The sequence below is a fragment of the Atractosteus spatula genome, chromosome 2, assembly GCF_055471065.1.
Source record: "Atractosteus spatula isolate fAtrSpa1 chromosome 2, fAtrSpa1.hap1, whole genome shotgun sequence".
In the NCBI taxonomy this organism is placed as follows: domain Eukaryota; kingdom Metazoa; phylum Chordata; class Actinopteri; order Semionotiformes; family Lepisosteidae; genus Atractosteus; species Atractosteus spatula.
In genome coordinates this window covers 3,368,608-3,390,256 of record NC_142707.1, presented here as the reverse complement: position 1 = coordinate 3,390,256, position 21,649 = coordinate 3,368,608, and the positions used below count along the sequence as shown (strand labels likewise).

At 53.4% G+C, this 21,649-nt stretch overlaps 3 protein-coding genes across 4 annotated transcripts in view; 1 reads left to right on the top strand and 2 right to left on the bottom strand.

The window, feature by feature from the left end:
- The window catches only part of LOC148839015 (membrane-associated guanylate kinase, WW and PDZ domain-containing protein 3-like), a 46,112-nt gene extending 45,419 nt beyond the window's left edge, over window positions 1–693 (bottom strand). The window contains exon 1 of the mRNA XM_088940433.1: window positions 438–693. The gene's annotated coding sequence lies outside the window, so the exon portion shown is untranslated. The remainder of the gene's footprint in view (window positions 1–437) is intronic.
- Window positions 694–1,677: 984 nt separating this feature from the next.
- gpkow (G patch domain and KOW motifs) lies at window positions 1,678–13,742 on the top strand. Of its 2 annotated transcripts, XM_088940397.1 has the most exons (12): window positions 1,678–1,981; window positions 2,232–2,395; window positions 3,607–3,746; window positions 4,407–4,496; window positions 6,188–6,294; window positions 7,646–7,850; window positions 8,368–8,500; window positions 9,235–9,436; window positions 10,421–10,529; window positions 10,801–10,870; window positions 11,286–11,371; window positions 12,078–13,742. In XM_088940397.1, the coding sequence occupies exons 1-12, from the start codon at window positions 1,776–1,778 to the stop codon at window positions 12,204–12,206; spliced, it is 1,641 nt and encodes a 546-aa protein (XP_088796523.1). In that variant the 5' UTR covers window positions 1,678–1,775; the 3' UTR covers window positions 12,207–13,742. The 2 variants fall into 2 exon arrangements, with proteins under 2 accessions (XP_088796523.1, XP_088796532.1); XM_088940406.1 differs by lacking the exon at window positions 4,407–4,496 and having other exon boundaries at window positions 1,681–1,981.
- Window positions 13,743–14,116: 374 nt separating this feature from the next.
- On the bottom strand, window positions 14,117–21,348 carry pqbp1 (polyglutamine binding protein 1). The gene is made up of 7 exons (XM_088940419.1): window positions 21,090–21,348; window positions 20,014–20,088; window positions 18,614–18,725; window positions 17,932–18,032; window positions 16,813–16,902; window positions 16,608–16,671; window positions 14,117–15,134 (listed from the first exon to the last, which is right to left on the bottom strand). The coding sequence occupies exons 2-7, from the start codon at window positions 20,078–20,080 to the stop codon at window positions 14,984–14,986; spliced, it is 585 nt and encodes a 194-aa protein (XP_088796545.1). The 5' UTR covers window positions 20,081–20,088; window positions 21,090–21,348; the 3' UTR covers window positions 14,117–14,983.
- Between the last annotated feature and the right edge of the window lie 301 nt (window positions 21,349–21,649).

Sequence of the window (21,649 nt, the reverse complement as noted above, 5' to 3'; positions counted from 1 at the left end):
ATTATTCTACTGTACATCGACCTGACCCGGGCGGTTGACCCCGATCAGTAACGCAGCGGGGTCCCTTATCGGGGATGAGACTAAATGGATTATTTTTACACCCCCGCGTCCCTCTCTCCCTCTGTTTGTGTGTGTTATTTAAAAAAAAAACGCAGGCCGTGTATATAACAGCGGATTATTACTATATAATATTAATTTCACACTTGGAAGTCGCGGACAGCCGACGACCCGCGAGACGCGTGACTGAACTTGGGGGGGCGGTCGAAACAAACGCGTCCGTTTGACATAAATCGTTTTTTAAAAATCGGTCCCTGTCCCCGTTTATATATATATATTTATAAAAAAAACCCCATCTTCATCGTCACCCCGCTATGAGAAAATGACAACACATAACGTCGGTAAGCAGAAATGTCTTTAACAAAAAAAAAAAACCTTACCTTCATCGTTACAACCTATTTCCCTCGTCTCGGATCCGTACTTCTCCAGATATTACTTATATATTCACATTCACCTGCGGCTGTGATGCTCCTTAGCGCCGTTTTTGTATCATGATGATTATGCTCGGATTACACACGGACCGGCGGTGCTACTGTTCTGAGGGAAAGGTGTTCACTCTCCTGCTCCTGCGGCAGGTCGCCATGCCTGAGACGGGCGATAGGACACAGGTCAGAAATTGCATTACATTTCATTACAGTCTACAATAAACAGCGCGGCGGCGAGATAATGAGAGAAACAGAAGAAGAAGAGAAAAAAAAACGGAGACCCGCCTGTACAGGCAAGGGATTGGACGAGGCTGGTGTACTGTGTGTGTGTGCTGGCTCTCTGTGTGTGTGTGTGCTGGCTCTCTGTGTGTGTGTGTTTGTACAGATCTACAACCGCACCGCTTCGCTTTAAAATCTCTTGCCTCCAAACACGTCGAATTAATCCCCGTCCAGTGATAACGGTGGGCAGCAGGAGAGGGAAAGTTAGGGAGCTCGGCTTTTAAAATGAACACACACAAACAAAAAAAAAAACAACAAAACTTTTATTTTTTACAGTACAGAACAGCGATAAAACCGACACGCTGAATGCGAGTGGGGGGAAACTGAAGGTCAAACGCGCTTGTAACGAAGAATAAATTAATACATTCAAGACAAACGACGCCAGTACGCGTTCTTGACCTGACCTACATAAAGCGATAATAAAAATATTATCCTCATTTTGTATACCTACTAATTTCCGCCGCCCGCCTTGGTGAATATTTTTTCGTGCTCTGGCAAATTGGGGCTTGTTCTCTCCTTTAATTCCTAAAATCAAAACCGACCTTCAAAATATAATAATGTGGGCATAGTTGAATTATTTAGAGTATTTCGCTTGTTATCAATATCATTCTGTAAGCAGATGCGTTAAGCGACAGAGAAGGAAAAAAAATGTGCTTCAAAAAGGCAACATAACTGTGGAGCCGTACGTTTATTTTCTAAATACAGTATATGACAAAAAATATAATGACTGTAACTGTAATCGTTTTAAACTGTAACGATTCTGTTTCCAGTAGAGTAACTGGAAATAGTCAGCGCTAAGAAAAATCCAACAACCTGGTTAGTCTCCATAGTGATAGTCTGCTGTGACCTTGCGTGACCCGAAAAACTAAGGTTGCATTGTAGGAGTTGTAGTCCCTGGTGTCGATAACGTTCGTTACCGTGCACGCCTGAGCAGGATGAAAAGGACTACATTCGCCAGGGGCACCCGCGAGCTGGCTGCCGGCTTGTCGCGGCTCGGGACCTGAGGAGGAAGAAATGGCGGACCCCGACAAACTACGAAGTGATGCCGGCGAGAAACACGGGGAAGTCGGACATGGGAGCAAAAAAAAGGAGGCCGCCGCCGCCGGCCCCGTGTCTTTTGGCTTCAGCAAAACCGTCAGCAAGTTCAGAGTTCAGAGCTCCGCCGAAAAGGCGGAGGAGAAAGACTATCTGACCGGCGTAGAAGGAAAGGAGTTGAAGAGGTATGGCCGAGAGTAGCGCTCTACACAGGGTACCGGGGTCTCAGAGACTTTCAAAACTTAACCTCGGGGTGCAAAATGTATTGTAGTATTGAAGTGTAGTAATTTCGCTTTTTGTTTCTTTCTGGTTGTATGTCTTGCCTCTCTTGTGTTGACTTGATTCGGGATGTTCTGGTGTCTTTTCCTGCCTGCTTTTGACTCTGCATCTCGGTGCGCTTGGGTTCGGGCGTGTCGTCTGCGGTTCTGCGTCCAGCACCAGACCCGTGGAGAAGCCCAAGGAGCTGGTCATCCCGCTGATCCACAAGAACCGGTGGTACAAGGGCGAAGGGGCCAGCAGGACGGCCAGCGAGACCTGTCCGCAGCCGCCCAGGGAGGAGGATGCTGTGGAGTCGCAGGCCGTCAAGGAGCTGATTGAGGGTACGTGCGTCAGGCTCTCCCGGCGTAGCCCGCTGGACCGTTTCGGGTTTCACCAGCTTCAAGGCTGTTGCACGCGTTAACACAGCTGGGTGGCACGGTGGTGAGCACTGCAGCCATGCAGTTCCGGGATCCTGGGTTAATTCCTGCAGGCTGTCTGTGTGGAGTTTGCACGTTCTCCCACGTTCGTGTGGGCTTCCTCTGGGTGCTCTGGTTTTTGGAGTCCATTTTTCTGGGAAAATTGGTCCTGGTGTGGGTGTGTGTATGGCACAGTGTTTGTGTTTTTGTGCCCTGCCATGGACTGGCATGTCGTCCAGGGTGTAACCCATCTTGTGCCTGTTGCTTCCTGGGATGATATCCACCTCCCCCGGACCCGAATTGGACAAAACAGTTGGAAAATGGATCGATGGATGAATGCTCTAGTTTGTGTGTCGGTGTTCATTCTGTTGAAGTCCACTGGGTTGACTCTGTCAGTGCCTTTGAAGATTTTGAATACTTTAATCGGGTCCCCTGGTAGCCTTTTCTGTTCAAGACTAAAAGAAAAACTGCACTTCCTTTAACCTCTCAGTGTAGTAAGTTGGTACAATTCGCTCCACCAGTAACCAGCCAGTGCACAAGAACCCACTGCTTGTCTGAAGCCTGAAGTTGCTCCGTCAGCTGAGCACCAATCCTGTTTCTGTCCCCTGCTGTTCTTTGTGTTATTCTCCTCCCAGTCCTCCTGTTACACCCCAATCTTCTTCCCTGACCGCTGCTAAAACTCCTCATTCGAGGTTATCGTTAAAGTGCTTTCTTTCCAAAGGGCATTGCTGGGAATTTAAAATGCATGGTAAACTGTCAGCCTAATTTTAATAGTTTGTTAATATATGAATGCGTGCATCTGGTAGCATTAACAGAAACCTGTTAAGAAAATATTCAAAGAGGTTTCTTACAACCATTATTTTAGTTTCTTTAATTACTCCTGTTGAATGGAAAAGCATTATGTGTCACTGTCTCATGGACACCATGTTTGTGAAGGGATGTGCTCTTATTTAAATAAAATAATGCATCCGGGCTGTTATTGGAATCTTTCACTAAAATGTTTTTTTAACGGTGATTTATAAAAGCACTTTGATCCTGCAGCTGCCTGGGTCTCTCCAGAGTTACATCGTTTTGCAGTTGGCGTAGGAATCTTATTGTCTTATTTCCACCCTCTCTTATTGTCTCTCTCTCCCCAGAGTCCCAGCGGCAGCAGGAGTTGTGGAAAAATGGCGGAGCGGCTGACCTGAACCTGTCCATCCCGCTGCTGATGCAGAACAAGGTTCCTGAGGGCTACGAGGACGGAGACAAGATCCAAGTGGACCTGCGGCCCGAGTCTGTGAGTTGCCGCCTCAGCCCCTGCTTCACAGAGCAGAACTAACTAACTCAGCATTTGAGAACCATTAAAAATATTGTCAGTCCTGGGGACTGTCATTCTCTGAGTTTCCCACAAATTGATTTATCCTCTCCTGCGGCTGTAACAGTTAAATGCTTTCACTATGCACTAGTGCAGTTTCATTTTCTGACCTTTTCTTTTTGGTATTGATTAATTATTTTCCCTAGTGCCATTTTAATTAAGAGTTGGAAGGGACCGCCATTGTTAATGTAGGATTTTAGGGGCAATTAGGAGATTAAATGTGCTTTTCAGATTCTCTGGTGATTACGTGGCTGTATATGTTGCACCTAGTGCGTTTATATATGCAGTAGGTAGAGGGAGATAATTGGGTAACTGGACAGGCATCTATTGCCTGTGCTCTTCATACTGTCTAAATGGCGGCACAGTTCACTAGCAGAATAAAAGAGCTGCCAGTTCTTCAGTGTCTGACGAGCACAGGCTCCTTGCTGCTGGAAAACTGTCCACAGTGTTCCTCGGTCTGTACAGAACATGGGTGCGCAGGCATGAGTGCATCCATGAGTACTTGTGTGAATGTGTACTACATGTATTAATCTAGGGTTTGTTTCCCCTTTTTGTCCTCTTGCCTTGCCTGACGGGGTTCAGGATGAGATTCTCTGGCGCGGGGAGCACGCGTCTGGACAGGAGGGTGCAGGGATAGAGAGCTCAGCCCACTGCTTGCGCTCGCCCTACTGTGTGAGTGGAGGTAGATGGACAGGTTGTCAAAGAGCCCCTTGCCCGTGTTGTCCTGTTGTTCTGGCTCTGGGGGTGCAAGGATTCTCACTCCCCTCACAGACGGATATCAAGCACCTTCGGGTGCTGCTTTTGTTCCGTCTGCCACCATACCGAGACGAAAAAACCATGAAAATCCGGAAGACATCACACAAAGCAGAAAGGCAGTGAGCCCGAGGGTGCCCAAGCGCAGCGGGGCGGTGCCGTGTGAACTCTTGCACCCCCCAGCCGGGCGGACCTGTTCCCTCCGGGGCGGGGGGGGGGGGGAGAGGGGGCTGCTGGCATCAGCACGCGCTGGCAGCCAGGCAGGGCTGCAGGGCTGCAGGCCGCTGCGCGCGTTGCTGCGGCTCTGGGCTTGGCCGAGCCAGGGGGAGCCGGCGCACGTCCGCTCCTAGGATCAGCAGCACCGGCGAGAGTTCTGCTCTGTGCTCGAGGTCGGAGAGCTACAGCCCTCATGCAGCGTCACAGAAACTCCTGAAGTTACATCCCTCCTCGGTTCTGCCCTAAAGTGTTCCTTGGGTTTCTGGGTTTTGCCCACAGTGAGCTGCTGTGCATATGGCCAATACCCACTCTAAGAGATAAGAGACTTTTAACCCTCAAACTGTGAAATACCCAAGGCAGCTCCTGGAGCCATCCCCTGCCCTTCTCACTTTCTTTCCCAGCTGTTGTGCGAGTGCTGTAGCCTCTTAGACACAGATGCTGGCTCTTTCTGGGCAGAAGGGAACATGGCATTAGTTTGACGTCAGAGTTACCTGTTCCACCAGACATTCAGTGTGCTGCTAAATCCCAGTCTTGCGCTGGTACACGAAACAGGTCCGAGGGACAGACGGCTGGTGTGCAGCAGGGTAAGCCACGTCAGGTTTTCTGCAGGTGATGCTCACTTTATTTGGAGCAAAAGTCTTGGAAAAACCTGGAGCTGCAGGAATATTGAACGTGTTCACTGTTCGGCTGCACCACTGCTGGGACGGTGATGCGTCGGCCGGATGCAGTGTTTTATTTTTTTGGCAGCTGCAGGAGCCTTCTGCGCACAGTAAATCCCAAAATGGCTGAGCAGCGGGAGTCCTGACTTCTATTCCTGCATTATACACGCACATCCTTATGTAGAGAAGCAGGACTCGTGCTTTTCAGCTGACGATTTGATCAGTCTGGCACTAGTGCGGCAGGAGAATAATTTCCAGCTCGGTTGTGCGAATATGAGCCGCGTTTGGTGGGCTTTCGCCTCAGAAGTTTAGGGGGAGCTTCTGCAGCCAGTCATACTCTTCATGCTACAGCTGGCTAGTGACATGAAAGTGGTTTGAGGTAAGAGGGAGGTCGTCTTTAGGATTTGGGAATTTGCTGCTGGCAAAACACTAATTGTAGCTTGTTTGTCTCGCCACTGAGGTGGCTCAGCTGAGGGTATATGTTTTTGCTTCTTATGTAAAGGAGAGCTGTTGCAACTTAAAAATGACTCGGCGCTTCGGTTGTGATTATTCGTGAGGGTGATACCTCAGCAAGCAGGATACTTCATTCATCTGATAAAAGAGTCAATTGCCACAACAAAGGTACCAGGGACAGGGGTGTTGTAGGTGGAAATCCTCTGGAGGTGTAGCCCTCCAGAAGCTGCTCAGGCCTCATCGTGCGGTGCCGAGTCACAAGGAGCCCTGTGTGTGCTTTAGTCCACAGAGGCGGACTATGACAACGTCCCAGTGGAAGCCTATGGGATGGCCATGCTGAAAGGAATGGGCTGGAAGCAGGGACAAGGAATCGGCCGGACCTTCAAACAGTGAGTGTTGCCCACATCAGCTGGATTTTATGTTTCATGTTTTTGGCATTTCACAGACGTTCAGCCTCATGCAGTTAGGATAATATTCGCTTGCCTGGGTTGGTCGTTCCATCGTGAACTTGAATGACTGGGTGGTCTCTTGCTCTGGCTGGGAGCTTCTCTGCTGTCCACTCATCCAAGCCTCAGGAATTCAGTTCATTTTCACCGACGCCCTTATATAGAGCAACTTACATTTGTACCCTTTCATACAGCTGGGTAATTTTACTGAACCGATTCGAGAGAAGCAAGGTGATTGAGGGCTCGGAGCAGGAGTGCTCCAACCAGAATCTGAACCCGCAACCTTCCCAGTCACGAGTCCGCTGCCCTGACGTCTCCGCACAAGCTGCAGTGTGAGCTTCTAATAACGGGGGGTCTGCAGCCAGACAGGCTCATTTTTGGCGTGACCGGGCCCCCGGCTGGCCTACGGTCCTGCCTCTCCTCCCAGCTCCACCTGGGAGAAGTTCGAACCCGGATCAGCCTCAGGCGTGATGACGCGTGCCTGTGGCTTCTGCCCAGTGTTGTCCCCCTGGCCTGTGACTTCATGCCCCGCTTCCCTGCTTGGAGGTACAGGCGCATAAGGCCGAGCCGTCCACATCCATCAAGAACACGAGACGCGCTAGCTGCCTGTGACCGGGGTCCTCTGAGTGGGGGCTGAGACTGGTACCTCACTGCCAAGGCAGCGTGGGTGCCAGGCGACCAGGGTCCCATCAGCGGTTGGCAAAACAGGGACTCCTGCGTCAAGCTGGCCTCCTGCAGTGCCGCTGGCGAGAGGCGGGTGGTCCCGCCGTGCTGCGCGCTAACCCCGTAGCGTAGGGCACAGAGCGTCCGTGACCGCTGGGCATGTCGGGGAACCTGTCCTCCGGCCCTCTTTCTCTCCTGTGCTGTCCCACAATCGCAGATTCAAACAGTTGGCGTCGCCGCATTTGGTGGGCACATAATAAAAGATCACATGAGTCTGTGAATGTGATGTCGTTCTCTGTGCCGGTGTACACCTAGTATAACCCATACTGTCACCAGACTTTACTGAGAGGTTTGGGATGGTGCTGGGTAAAGGCATTACAACAAATTAGAGTGCTGATTGACAGATGATTATTAATCGATTGAGTGATGGGCTGCTGTCTTGTTACAGGTGTGTCAGCACAGAAGTTTGTAACTGGATGTGTATGACAAGGTCCCGCCATATTAAAGTGTGTAGTTTCCCCCAAAACACACTAGATTACTGTGTTATTGTGCCCCCGTCTGAACGTCACAGAGAGCTCTCCGTCGATTAAAAAAGCCCTCGTCTCTCTCGTCTCTCCCCTGTCTGCGTCAGAGATGTGAAGCCTATCGAGCACCAGCTGCGCCCCAAGGGCCTGGGCCTGGGGGCAGACCGCTCGGCCATCAGCGACCTCGACCCCAGCCGCCCCAGCCGACCCCCGAAACCGGGCGAGGAGCGGGCCGAAGAGGAGCCGCGGGAGCTGGTGACGGGGGCCTGTGTGCTGGTGGAGATGGGGCCCCACAAGGACCTTTATGGCAAGGTAGGCCGGTGGGGGGAGGGGGGGAATAGGGCTGCTATTGCCTAGTGGTACGATCCATGTCATACTCCATCCAGGCCAGGTTTTACCACTTACCGCCCATCCATGTACGTGTTCATTTACTTTCAAGAGAGTGTAACTGCGAAGCTCAACGATCGTTAGACTGGAGAAGGTTTCTTTGGTGTCTTACTTGGTTCGATTGCAGGTGGTGGTCTCTCTGGCTGCCCGGAGAAAAGGAAAACAAACAACCGTTGATTGTAAATAATAAAGCGTATCCCATGTATGTGCGCTTCAACTCGCGTTTCACGTCTCGTACAAGTTTCAGACGTTAAGCGTGAAATATCCAGCAGCAGCAGCAGCTGCTGTCTGATGCACGAGAGCCTGCAGCCCGAAAAGACTGGGAGTGGCTCAAAGTGCTGTGCGGTGGGGGACTAACTGGGGGGCAGGACACGGCGAGAGAGTAGCAATTCTCCTTTCCTCGTCTTCCTTGTGCCCCATGCTGTGGCTCTCTGTGCTCCAGGTCGAGGGGGTGGACCCCGACAATGCGCGGGTCATGGTGAAGCTCGCCATCGGTGGGAAGACCGTGACAATCAGCCAGTACTCCCTGCACCTGGTCGGCCGGAAAGAGTACGACAAGTACAGCAGGGACCTCAGTAAGTCTCGGCAGTTGGCTCCTCTCCAGTTTTCTTGTAAACGTAGTCACTGCGTCGTTCTGGCGGTGTTTGCACTGGAAGGTTGATTCTTAGATTCCTTCCCTCATACCAACCAGTATGTCTTTGGACTGTGGGAGGAAACCTGAGCACCCAGTGGAAACCCACACAAACATGGGGAGAACATACAAGCTCCACACAGACAGCACCCCAGGTCAGGAACTGAACCCCATTGCCTGTAAAGCACTTTGAGTGGAGTGTCCAGAAATGGGCAATGTAAGTGTAAGGATTATTTTATAAATATAGTAATACCTAAACAGCTGCAAATAGTAAATGTTATTTACAAAGCTGTGAAGACTCCATGCTCTTTTTCATGCTGTAGAAGCTGTACAAGAGGGAGCCTCCCTTACAGGTGATTATGCAGTTACAACCTGCAAGCGCAGTTTGAGCATCAGTCCAGTACTGAACTGGAAGCCAATACAGGGTGTGGAGGACAGGAGTGATCCTGCGTCCTGTGAGCAGTGTGTTCCCACGAGCACTCCGGCCAGTGGTCTCGGGTGCTAATGAAGGAGCCGGGCCCCAAAAAGTTGGGTTCGTCGGATCTGACGTGAGCGATCGAGTACTTAGTGTAACAGAGTAACGGGATCTGGCGCGTCAGTACAGCGGTTAAACCACAGCAGCCTCCGGAGCAGCACGCACAGCCATCTCTCCGTAACCGCCTGCTCTCTCTGACCCAGGCCGCCTCGGCAAAGCCCACAAGGAGAAGGAGAGAGCGGAGGAGGCGGCCAGGCGGAGTAACGGGCAGGACGGCGCCGAGGGCAGGGGCACGGACAGGGAGAGCCAGGAACCGGAGGCCCGCGCGGGCAGGGAGCACGACCGCGGCAAAGACCGGGAGAAGGAGCAGCGCAAGAGGAAGCACCGCGACTCCAGCCGTGACAGGTGGGTCAGAGCCCGGGCTGGCCGGTTGGCTGTTCCGATTGGCCCGCGAGCGGGAGCTCCGCGTGATCGCCCGAGGGCCAGTGCGGGCATGGATGTTTCCTGTGCGTTGTTTGCCGTTATGATGGTGGATGGTAGGGGCTTTGTGTGAACCCCCCCTGCTGGCATGAAAATTAGACACACCTGGCCTAATGGGTTAGTTCAGTGAGAAGATAATTCCACAACTGGGGGAAAAAAACATGTTTGATTGGCCCTGTGGGTAATTCACCACTCCTGTGGGTTCATGTAGTTAGTATTACTAATAAATATAGTATTTATTAGAATCTTTGCCATGATCTTCTCCACTCCTGTGGGTTAAAAATGTAGTTAATATTGACACGCAGCTGGCTTCCTGACTAGCCGAGGCCGACCCACTCCTGAGCCACCTGAACACGTGTCCATTTGAGTGTGTTCTGTCTTGCAGACAGCAACCCTCTGGGCTTCTGCTAAATATATTATGTATTATTAACTCCCAAGACTCCAGGTATTTTATAAGGACCCAAAAGCAGCAGCTGAGCAAACCTCGTTCCTTCCCAAAGCCAGCGCACTGCTTCTCTGGCCCAGAGCCCACAGCTGGTTTCTGAGACTAATCCACTCCTGGGAAATACAGTCCCGAGTAAGGGGAAACTGAAACTCGCCTGCCTTGAGTTTGCATGTAGCTCAGCTTGAAAGAAGCAGCGGCCTTTTTTTGTTTGGTAGCGCTTGAATTTTTTTTTCTGCAAGACGATTTAGATTCTGGAAGGCATCTCGGAGCAGGAAAAGAAAAACACAAATTACATGTCAAATTAGAATCCAGCAAGTAAATCAAAGATTCAAATTAAAAGCAGAAATGAAACAATCCACACGACGGTTTAAGGCGTGTGAACAGTGTTAGAAGCAGGCGCTGTTTCATGGGATGCAGGACAGAGTGTGTGGTGCTGTCCCTGATCGAGCCCTTTCCTCCCACAGAGAGAAGCCCCATCCGCCGCCCCCTGGTGCCCTCTCCTGGCTGCAGAGGGACCTGCGCGTCCGCTTCATCGACAAGAAGTTCAAGGAAGGGAAATATTATAACTCCAAGGTACACATGCCACCCCACCAGTCAGCATGGCCGTGTCGTGGACTGGACTGGGGCTCCACACCAGTGTTTCCTAACCTTTTCTGCATCAGGGACTCGTTCCCTCAGCTGCACCTCGTTTCAGGACAGCTTAGGCAGAGCGGCTGTCAGGGGTGAGGGTGCAGTTCGGCCAGTAGAGGCAGTAGGCTATAGACAGCACTGGGTCACCTCAGCAGTGCCCTGGACCGCCCGGACCGGCGCTTCAGTTACAGCTGATTGGCTCTTTCTCCTCCAGATGATCATCGAGGACGTCCTGACCCCCGAGTCCTGTGTGTGCCGGACAGACGAGGGCAGACTGCTGGAGGGTGAGTCTTTGCAGGTCCCGCTCGTCCTGCTGGAGGCGCTGAGACTGACGCCCGGTTCGCTCTGTCCATCTGTCCCTGTGCTCGGCACCTCTGACTCCAGCATGGGATTGGACATCCTGCTAGATTAGCCGCCTCCTACTGACGCCCATTTTAATATTGCAGTAGACTGAGCTGTCATTGTTGGTGGTTGACCTAAAAGTATGTGAGGTGCAGAGACTCGTTTTGTAACAAAACATGGACGAACTCGGTTTGCTGTGGAAAGGGAGTCTTTTTTTTTTTCCCCCAGCGGTACACCAAATTGCATCCCCAGTCGAACCCTGGGCTGCCTGCCCAACCCCATGCAGAAGGGACAGTGGTGCTCAGACAGATGTCCCTGTGGTTGGCTGCCACGTGATTTATATTTTATAACTTCCAGATGTGAAGCAGACGATGCTGGAGACCATCGTCCCGAAGTCGGAGTCGGACTCCATCATGGTGGTGCTGGGGAAACACAGGGGACAGGTAAGGGGAGGAGAGCAGCCGGCAGCAGACGGAGCGTGTATGTGAGGTGCAGAGACTCGTTTTGTACCGAGTTCGGTTTGCTGTGGAAAGGGAGTCGGTTTAAAGCCCAGCGGCATGCACGTGGCGCGGGTGTGCAGATGGAGCACTGGGAAGCTGCAGGTTTTGGTGTCCGGGCACGAGCGAGCAGGTCTGCTCTCCTGCTCCCAGCTTTGATTGCTGCCACCAGCTGGACCGTTCTTGAAACGTTACTGGCATCGTTCGCCACACCCCAGCAGCTCTCATCCTGGGGGGCACGGGGGCCTGGCTGTCCCACTCCCTTTCTCATTGCAGCATTCTCACACTGTCTCACTCCGTCTCCAGGGGCACTGTGCAACACCCCGAGCTCCCGAGCAGAGGGCACGCGAGTCGCGGGCTACCTTGGCCATGTTGCCTGCCGCTAAGAAGCAGCTGGTTGAAATCAGTCAGATACTAGCAACCCAGTGAGCAACGAGCAGAAGAGCCTCTTCTCGTTTGTAACCCTTTCATGTTCTTGTCGCGGTGGTTTTGAGTGTTATTTGTAGAGTCAGCATTCAAACCGTTAATGGTATTTTGAGTCTGGTTTATGTACGTTCCTACTGGGAGCGCTGTGCTCCGAAGGGGGATCCCGAGGAGCGTGCTGGCCCTTTGTGAACCCCGTTGTAATCTGTTGGGGGTGTGTGTGTCACAGGTGGGCCATATTCTGCAGCGGGACAAGGAGAAGTGCAGGGCGCTGGTTCAGCTGGAGAGGTACGAGGAGCAGGTCTTCAAGCTGGACTACGACGCCATCTGCCATTACGTGGGAGGAACGGATGTGTGACCTTGACATGACCAACCCCCTGCCCGCACTTCCTCCGCCACCTCCTTCGCACCAGGGACCAGCGGGTAGGGAGAGAGCAGGCGGGGGGGCGGAGCTGAGACTCTGCAAGAGTGAACCGACAGCAGCCCTGCCATGTGGAGAAAGACTGGTGGGAGCCAGTGCTCACAGTGTGTTCCCCTGGTGGGTGTGCCGCTGGTGTAAAAGCCAGGCAGGCAGGCTCTGCAGGGAGACAGAGCACAGATCCTCGTGTAAATAAACTAGTCCAAGCCGCTCTGGACCTCACTGACTGGCCGGAAATGTTACGTTCACACTCACAGAGCTAAAAACTCTGCCCCAGGCTGTCATCACCTACAAGGGAGACGGATCACCCCGCTGTGGGTGAGCTGCCCGAGTCTCTGGTAACTGACTGCAGTGTTACATCTGACACTCCCGGATTGCAGCAGAAAGCCCTGGAACGTCGTTGGAGAGCTTACTGTGCAAGAGGAACTCGGAGGAGTGTCGGGTTTCAGGAGGGCGTACAAGGTGGATATAATGTACAGTTTGTTTTTAAAAGTTTTTTTTTTTAATGGTAACTTGTGAAAGTACATGTATAATACATATATAAACAATGTCTTCAAGAATTAATCAAGCTTCCCTTGATTTTCCCTGACTGTTGTGTTAACACACCTGAGCAGTGGAGTGGGCAGGGGGGGTTTCCTAAAACAGGCAAAAGCTGGAAGAAAGAGGAGAGAAGTCATCTGGACACGGGCAGAGCCAGGAGGACCGCTGGCACAGCTGGGCAGACACATGTTTCGTAGCTGACCTTGGCAGAGATGGACAGCACGACCGGCAACTTTAACATGGTGTTTTATTGGAAATCACGCAGAGGTGTGTTCCAGGGCAGAGTAAGACAGTTGGTAAGGTTTACAGTCACTATAAGAACTGTGAGAGGATAACGCCACATTCCTGAACCAATGATGTAGCCAGGACTGCCCCATTCCCCACAGCTGGGCTCTTCACAACCCCAACTACTGATTGGCTACAGTGGAGAAGCTCTTGGAGGGTTTGCTAGCTCTTGGGGTGCTGCCGATTTAAGGGGACGTGGAAACCCGGGGGCCTGTGGCTCTTCAGAACTGGGGCGGGGCTATGGGTGATGTAGACACTGTAGAAAAACAAATTCTCCCTCCTGCTGCAGGAACAGTCTGGGTGACAGCCTGAGGAGCTGTGTACAGGAGAGGACCCAGTGTCTTAACCTAGATGCAAGTACTGCCCACGGGACGGGTACAGGATCTGGGATCAGAACCGAGCCTCCTTACTCATGTGTTCTGTTTTACACCTTCTCTTCAGACTGCAGGTGACCCTCTAGGAATGCAGAAGATATTAACCCTCCTGTAGGCATTAGTGATGCATTTTATATAAAAGATCAGTCTGCAGTTCGTTTTCAGTAAAAGAGGCTCTGTTAATCTATTGATATATTACTGGTTGAAGAAATGGATTTTGCAGCTCCTGAGTATCCAATGTTTTAAAATAAAAAGTGTAATGTTTTAAACTTTTTAATTTGGACTTGTCCAATACTTTTTTTTTACTCCTCAATTTCGAATGGCCACATAGAATTACAAATCTATTTTTTCAGTAGATAATGGAAGCAGTTATCTTGTGTATTTTACTGTAACCCTGTGTTCAAAGTGTTGTCTTCTTTGCCCGAGATGTGGTCATGACGCACCTTGAGGTGGGAGCTTTGCTGTTAAACGTTAGGTTAGGACAGCTTCTCCCTTTTCTGAAACGCACAAATTAAAGACACTGAACATAAAAAATGTGCAATTTAATCACGTGTGCCCAATCAATGTCTCATTTAGTGGCTATGCATATAGACACTGGCTATTATCAGTCATGAATAATCATTTAATTAATAGGAAACCAAAAACATTTAATCCGTATCCAAAACCTGAATACTTTATTTTTCTAAAAAACAAACATAAATAAGTGATGTTTCTTCTGAAGTGTATATTCAACACACCTAACTCAGAGATTTGATCATTCTTGGAAAAATTATCAAAATAGAAAAGAATATACAGCAAACAGCACAGGGTTTGTATCCTAAGCTGAGCCAGTTGAATCCAAATAATATTTGCGGATCACATTAAATTGCTAGTCACACATTTTAAGATGATACACGCATTCGGTTAGGGGACGTTTAGCGTAAATCCTAGATTACCAGCCTGCTAACCAAGGGCGTCTCCTGGGACACAGATTCCCAGATCCTGCTTCTCATTTCTTCTCCCTAAATGAATCTTGCTCTAAGCAGGACTCATGTAGGGCGCACACAGGATTCAGCTGCCCCCCTGATGAAGGTCCAGGGCCCTGCGGGGCAGTAGGACTGGGGAGCCTCTCGCTGCTCCAGGGGACCAAGCGGGGAGCCCCTCGCACAGACGCAGACAAACCCGAGAGCATGCAGAGAGGAAGTACCCCACCGGGACACTCGCTCCTGATGGGCTGTATGGCAAAGCTCTCCCGCAGGCAGGCTCCTGGATACAGCAAGGCTCTGAAGGGGAGCTTTACCAGAGGCACCGTCCAGATTATCATCTTTGTTGTTGTTACGATGGTATGGATGGGGTATTTTCAAAAACACACCAACGAGAAAACGGTGGAGAGAATGACCAGCGAAGAGCCTGCATTCGGCAGAGCAGTGACAGCTGATCCAACGACGTGTGTAATTAGTTCAGTTAACCAATAAAAAACCAGGAAGCAGAAACCCGGGCAGACGCGCTCCCCGTGGGGTTGTCGCGGTGCGGGGCGGCTCACTCCTTGGCCCGGGTGGCCTCGGCGTTGGCGCGGAGCACGGCGCCCGGGCTGGGGTACGGCCTCTGCTGGAACAGGGGGCCCGCGGCCGTGGTGTCGGCCCCCGTCTTCGCCTCGTTCCGCTTGGGCAGGCCGGTCGACCAGGTGCCCCTGCAGGAGAGAGACGGGGGAGGTGCTGGTGAACTGGCAGTGAGGGAGGTGCAGGGGAGAGGGGGGGTCCTGGTGAATGGGCAGTGAGGGAGGTGCAGGGGGGAGGTCCTGGTGAGTGGGCAGTGAGGGAGGTGCAGGGGGGAGGTCCTGGTGAACTGGCAGTGAGGGAGGTGCAGGGGAGAGGGGGGGTCCTGGTGAATGGGTAGTGAGGGAGGTGCAGGGGGGAGGGGGGAGGGGGGGTGTCCTGGTGAGTGGGCAGTGAGGGAGGTGCAGGGGGGAGGTCCTGGTGAGTGGGCAGTGAGGGAGGTGCAGGGGGGAGGTCCTGGTGAACTGGCAGTGAGGGAGGTGCAGGGGAGAGGGGGGGTCCTGGTGAATGGGCAGTGAGGGAGGTGCAGGGGAGAGGGGGGGTCCTGGTGAACTGGCAGTGAGGGAGGTGCAGGGGAGAGGGGGGGTCCTGGTGAGTGGGCAGTGAGGGAGGTGTAGGGGGGAGGTCCTGGTGAGTGGACAGTGAGGGAGGTGCAGGGGGGAGGGGGGGTGTCCTGGTGAGTGGGCAGTGAGGGAGGTGTAGGGGGGAGGTCCTGGTGAGTGGACAGTGAGGGAGGTGCAGGGGGGGTCCTGGTGAATGGGTAGTGAGGGAGGTGCAGGGGGGAGGGGGGGTGTCCTGGTGAGTGGGCAGTGAGGGAGGTGCAGGGGGGAGGTCCTGGTGAGTGGGCAGTGAGGGAGGTGCAGGGGAGAGGGGGGATCCTGGTGAATGGGTAGTGAGGGAGGTGCAGGGGGGAGGTCCTGGTGAATGGGTAGTGAGGGAGGTGCAGGGGAGAGGGGGGGTCCTGGTGAATGGGTAGTGAGGGAGGTGCAGGGGGAAAGGGGGGGGGGTCCTGGTGAATTGGCAGTGAGGGAGGTGCAGGGGGGAGGGGGGGGTCCTGGTGAATGGGTAGTGACGGAGGTGCAGGGGGGAGGGGGGGTGTCCTGGTGAACTGGCAGTGAGGGAGGTGCAGGGGGGAGGTCCTGGTGAACTGGCAGTGAGGGAGGTGCAGGGGGGAGGTCCTGGTGAATGAGCAGTGAGGGAGGTGCAGGGGGGAGGGGGGGTGTCCTGGTGAGTGGGCAGTGAGGGAGGTCCTGGTGAGTGGACAGTGAGGGAGGTGCAGGGGGGAGGTCCTGGTGAATGGGCAGTGAGGGAGGTGCAGGGGAGAGGGGGGGTCCTGGTGAATGGGCAGTGAGGGAGGTGCAGGGGAGAGGGGGGGTCCTGGTGAATGGGCAGTGAGGGAGGTGCAGGGGGGAGGGGGGGAGGTGCAGGGGGGAGGTCCTGGTGAATGGGTACTGAGGGAGGTGCGGGGGAGGTCCTGGTGAATGGGCAGTGAGGGAGGTGCAGGGGGGAGGTCCTGGTGAATGGGCAGTGAGGGAGGTGCAGGGGGAGGTCCTGGTGAATGGGCAGTGAGGGAGGTGCAGGGGGGAGAAGGGGGCAGGGTCACTCACCTGGGGGCATCTGAGTAAGCACTGGGGTCCATGGGGTCCATCTCCTCGTCCTTCCGCTCTCTCCCTGCAGACACAGGAGAAACATCCTCTCAGACACAGTGGGAGGTGGGAGAGCTCCCCACTCCCACTCAACAGGTGCAGCTCTGGACTGTCACTCTCCACACTCCCCACTCCCACCCTCTCCCCACTGCCCGTGTGTCTGCACCTCTCTTCAACTTGCTGTAGGGGGCGATGTCCTCCCTGCGGTGCTGCCTCTTCTCTCTCACCTCCTCCCATTCCACCCTCTCCTCGACCTCTGCAGGGAACAACAGAACAGGGTTTGGAGACAGCGAGAGGCACCTGGTCTCACAGCCCCACCCTCCAGCCCAAGCCCCGCCCCTGGGGCCATGAGTGACACCTGGCTCTCCGCAGCCCCACCCTCCAGCCCAAGCCCCGCCCCTGGGGCCATGAGTGACACCTGGCTCTCCACAGCCCCGCCCTCCAGCTCAAGCCCCGCCCCTGGGGCCATGAGTGACACCTGGCTCTCCGCAGCCCCACCCTCCAGCCCAAGCCCCACCCCTGGGGCCATGAGTGACACCTGGCTCTCCGCAGCCCCACCCTCCAGCCCAAGCCCCACCCCTGGGGCCATGAGAGACACCTGGCTCTCCACAGCCCCGCCCTCCAGCCCAAGCCCCGCCCCTGGGGCCATGAGAGACACCTGGCTCTCCACAGCCCCGCCCTCCAGCCCAAGCCCCACCCCTGGGGCCATGAGTGACACCTGGCTCTCCACAGCCCCGCCCTCCAGCCCAAGCCCCGCCCCTGCCTGGGGCCATGAGTGACGCCTGGCTCTCCACAGCCCCGCCCTCCAGCCCAAGCCCCGCCCCTGCCTGGGGCCATGAGTGACGCCTGGGTCTCCACAGCCCCGCCCTCCAGCCCAAGCCCCGCCCCTGCCTGGGGCCATGAGTGACGCCTGGGTCTCCACAGCCCCGCCCTCCAGCAGGGGGCGACCCACTGGCGCTCCAGGCCAGCACCTGATCGATTCCTTTCACAGCTCCCCTGGTTGGTGGACACTAGCGAGGAAAAGAAGCCACACTCCGATCTCTGGATTGGCTGCTACAGAGAGGAACATGTACTGTATAAAGACAGGGCAGGGTGAGATCACGGTGAGTGAGCTCATGGCTACTACAACCCAAGCGACAGACTCCCTAGACGAAGTGCATCCTCAAGGACTTGTGACGGAGAAGCATCTTCGGAGTAAAGCACGACACCAAACCCCCCCCGGTCGCGTGTGCGATGGGAGAGCAGGCCTGCGACTTGCTGTCTGACGGCAGCTCTGCGGCGGTACCTTTGAGCTTCTTGGCTGCTTTGGAGATGACGGCACTGGGGTCGTTGGGGGACAGCCAGGACACCAGGTCAGTTTCCACGTTCCAGTAATACGGCAGACCGCTGCGGGGCGGCAGAGAAAGCGTTTCAAGAGATAATTACCACTGCTTAGGCCGACACTCTTATCCAAGCCGGCTCACATGCGTACCCATGAGTCTCTCACCAGAGCAGTGTGGGTGAAGGGCCCTTGCTCAAGGGCACAGCAGCCTGGGATTATAACCCAGGACCCCGCCCCCGAACCCCAGGCCAAGGCCCGGCAGCGGCGGAGGAGAGGGAAGCAGAGGACTCTGGGAAGGACCGAGAGCCAGTAAGAGGTGGAGGCTGCTGGCCAGGGGCAGGCAATTCCACTCCCTCCGGTTTTCAGCCCAGGCCTGAACGTCCTTGCTTTACTGACTGAACTAAGTATTCGGCCCGTTTTTGTTTTCCTTCAGTTAGCCGATTAAAAGAGCCTCTAAATCCCACAGGGGCCCAGATCCTCGAGGACTGGGATCGCGTATCCCCCGCTGCAGGGGGTCCCGGAAGAGAGGAGGTGACGGAGAAGGGATTTTGTGTTTTGACGTCTCGCCAGCCCAATCCGCAGCTGGGCTGGGCGAGGGCAGTGAACTGGTGACGGGGGGCTGCCGGGCCAGAGGCGGACTCCTCACCAGGCAGGGTCGAACACCTTGTACCAGCTGGGCGGCAGGTTCTCCACGCGGGTGGCCTCGTAATCCACGTTGTTGTCGTCGTAGTCCTCGGCGATGATCTCCTCCTCGGCCTCTGGAGGGAAGACGGCAGAGGTCTGTGAGAAAGCAGGGAAACACCCGGCCGCACGCCTGTCCACCTGGAATTTCAGCTCTTGGACAGCGTGCTTGTCCTGACAGCATGTTCTTGGAGTGGGCTCGCCTACACAGGCTCTGCTTTCAATCTTAACAATTAAAATATTAGCATCTGGTAATTAGATATCAGTGCCTGGACTAGCCAGTAGCGTTGTAAAGCAGACTGTGCTGTGTCGTACAAAGAACTGTGTGCTGGGCTGCACTTTACTGTATAGCTATGTTCATATTCAGATATGCGATAAGATCCAAAATTTGCTACGCTGTGTTAATATCCAGGCTGCGCTGGGCTGTGTTAATATCCAGGTTGCGCTGGGCTGCGTTGGGCTGTGTTAATATCCAGGCAGGCTGCGCTGGGTTGTGTTAATATCCAGGCAGGCTGCGCTGGGCTGTGTTAATATCCAGGCAGGCTGCACTGGGCTGTGTTGTATTAATATCCAGGCAGGCTGCACTGGGCTGTGTTGTATTAATATCCAGGCAGGCTGCACTGGGCTGTGTTGTATTAATATCCAGGCAGGCTGCACTGGGCTGTGTTGTATTAATATCCAGGCTGCGCTGGGCTGCGTTGTGTTAATATCCAGGCAGGCTGCACTGGGCTGTGTTGTGTTAATATCCAGGCAGGCTGCACTGGGCTGTGTTGTATTAATATCCAGGCAGGCTGCACTGGGCTGTGTTGTATTAATATCCAGGCAGGCTGCGCTGGGCTGTGTTAATATCCAGGCAGGCTGCGCTGGGCTGTGTTGTGTTAATATCCAGGCAGGCTGCGCTGGGCTGTGTTGTGTTAATATCCAGGCAGGCTGCGCTGGGCTGTGTTGTGTTAATATCCAGGCAGGCTGCGCTGGGCTGTGTTGTGTTAATATCCAGGCTGCGCTGGGCTGTGTTGTGTTAATATCCAGGCAGGCTGCGCTGGGCTGTGTTGTGTTGTGTTAATATCCAGGCAGGCTGCGCTGGGCTGTGTTGTGTTAATATCCAGGCTGGGCTGGGCTGTGTTGTGTTAATATCCAGGCAGGCTGCGCTGGGCTGTGTTGTGTTGTGTTAATATCCAGGCTGCGCTGGGCTGTGTTGTGTTAATATCCAGGCAGGCTGCGCTGGGCTGTGTTGTGTTAATATCCAGGCTGCGCTGGGCTGTGTTAATATCCAGGCAGGCTGCGCTGGGCTGTGTTGTGTTAATATCCAGGCAGGCTGGGCTGCGCTGGGCTGTGTTAATATCCAGGCTGGGCTGGGAGACTCACCGTGCTCCGTCTGTTTAAGAATTCCTCTCTTGGCCAGACGAGCCAGTAAGGCAGGAGGGAGGGGCATCCTTGAACCTGGGACATACAGGACACAGTCAGCACATAGCACTGTACCGTCTAATACTGTACTGAGAGAACTACACAGCACTGCACTATATAATACTGTACTGAGAGAACTACACAGCCCTGCACTATATAATACTGTACTGAGAGAACTACACAGCACTGTGCTGTATAATACTGTACTGAGAGAACTACACAGCACCGTGCTGTATAATACTGTACTGAGAGAACTACACAGCCCTGTACTGTATAAAACTGTACTGAGAGAACTACACAGCACTGTGCTGTATAATACTGTACTGAGAGAACTACACAGCACTGTGCTGTATAATACTGTACTGAGGTAACTACACAGCACTGCACTAAATAATACTGTACTGAGAGAACTACACAGCCCTGTACTGTATAAAACTGTACTGAGAGAACTACACAGCACTGCACTAAATAATACTGTACCGAGAGAACTACACAGCCCTGTACCGTATAATACTGTACTGAGAGAACTACACAGCACTGTACTGTATAATACAGTACTGAGAGAACTACACAGCACTGCACTATATAATACTGTACCGAGAGAACTACACAGCACTGTGCTGTATAATACTGTACTGAGAGAACTACACAGCACTGTACCGTATAATACTGTACTGAGAGAACTACAGTCTGCACACAGCACTGTACACCTCTACACAGAGAGAAAGACACTGTGCTAAGGAGCTGCCTGATTTCATCAAGGGTTACTCTGCTATAAGGCCTCAGAGGTGGTTCTCCCACTTTGAACACTGAAAGCACTTCTGCATCGTGTGCACAGAGAGCGGGTCGTGGGAGAGTTACTGCACAGCCATATTGTCGGACCCCAATGCCGCGGCTCTTTCCGAGAGGCGGCTGGAGCGGTTAGCTAGCTGCTAGCCACTGGAAGAGCTACAGGAGACGACCGCGTCCGCCCGTCACCCTTCTGGCGCTTCTGTCTAACAGCCTGGATATGCCGCTCACGACAGCACCCTGCTTACCTTGAGTACCGCGCACAAACCAGGCGGACCAGCGACACAACTGCCTCTGAACCCCCTACTCCGATTTGAGCCTTTTTATCTCAAATATACAGCACAGCTCCGTTTTCCGACTCGCGGTGCTCTCCTATCCAACACATGCGCTTCTAACCCGCACTGACGTTCCTACAGGCTTAATTTTGATAATGTAATCTCCAATTTCTCGCTGCAAATTAGACACTCGCCACAAGCAAGCGACGACAACGTCGCGTAAGTGACGTACCACGCACACGCAGTCACGTGACGAACGTTCGCTCGCCAAGGCGATAAAAAGGCACGAGAAGATTACGTCATTGAGGTAATGTAGTCGGATCGCCATCTTAGTAGAGTGCGGAGGATACCTGATAGCATAACGAGTCTTTTCTTGAAAACCGTTTAAATCTTCAACCACCAGCTGGTGTAATAAAGTTAAAACATGTTCTGATAAGCTTTCTGTTATTAAAGGAACAAGTAATAGGTTTATTCCATGCTGAAAAGAGAAGAGAGAAAACACAACGTTTCGGCTGTGAAGCCTTCTTCATATG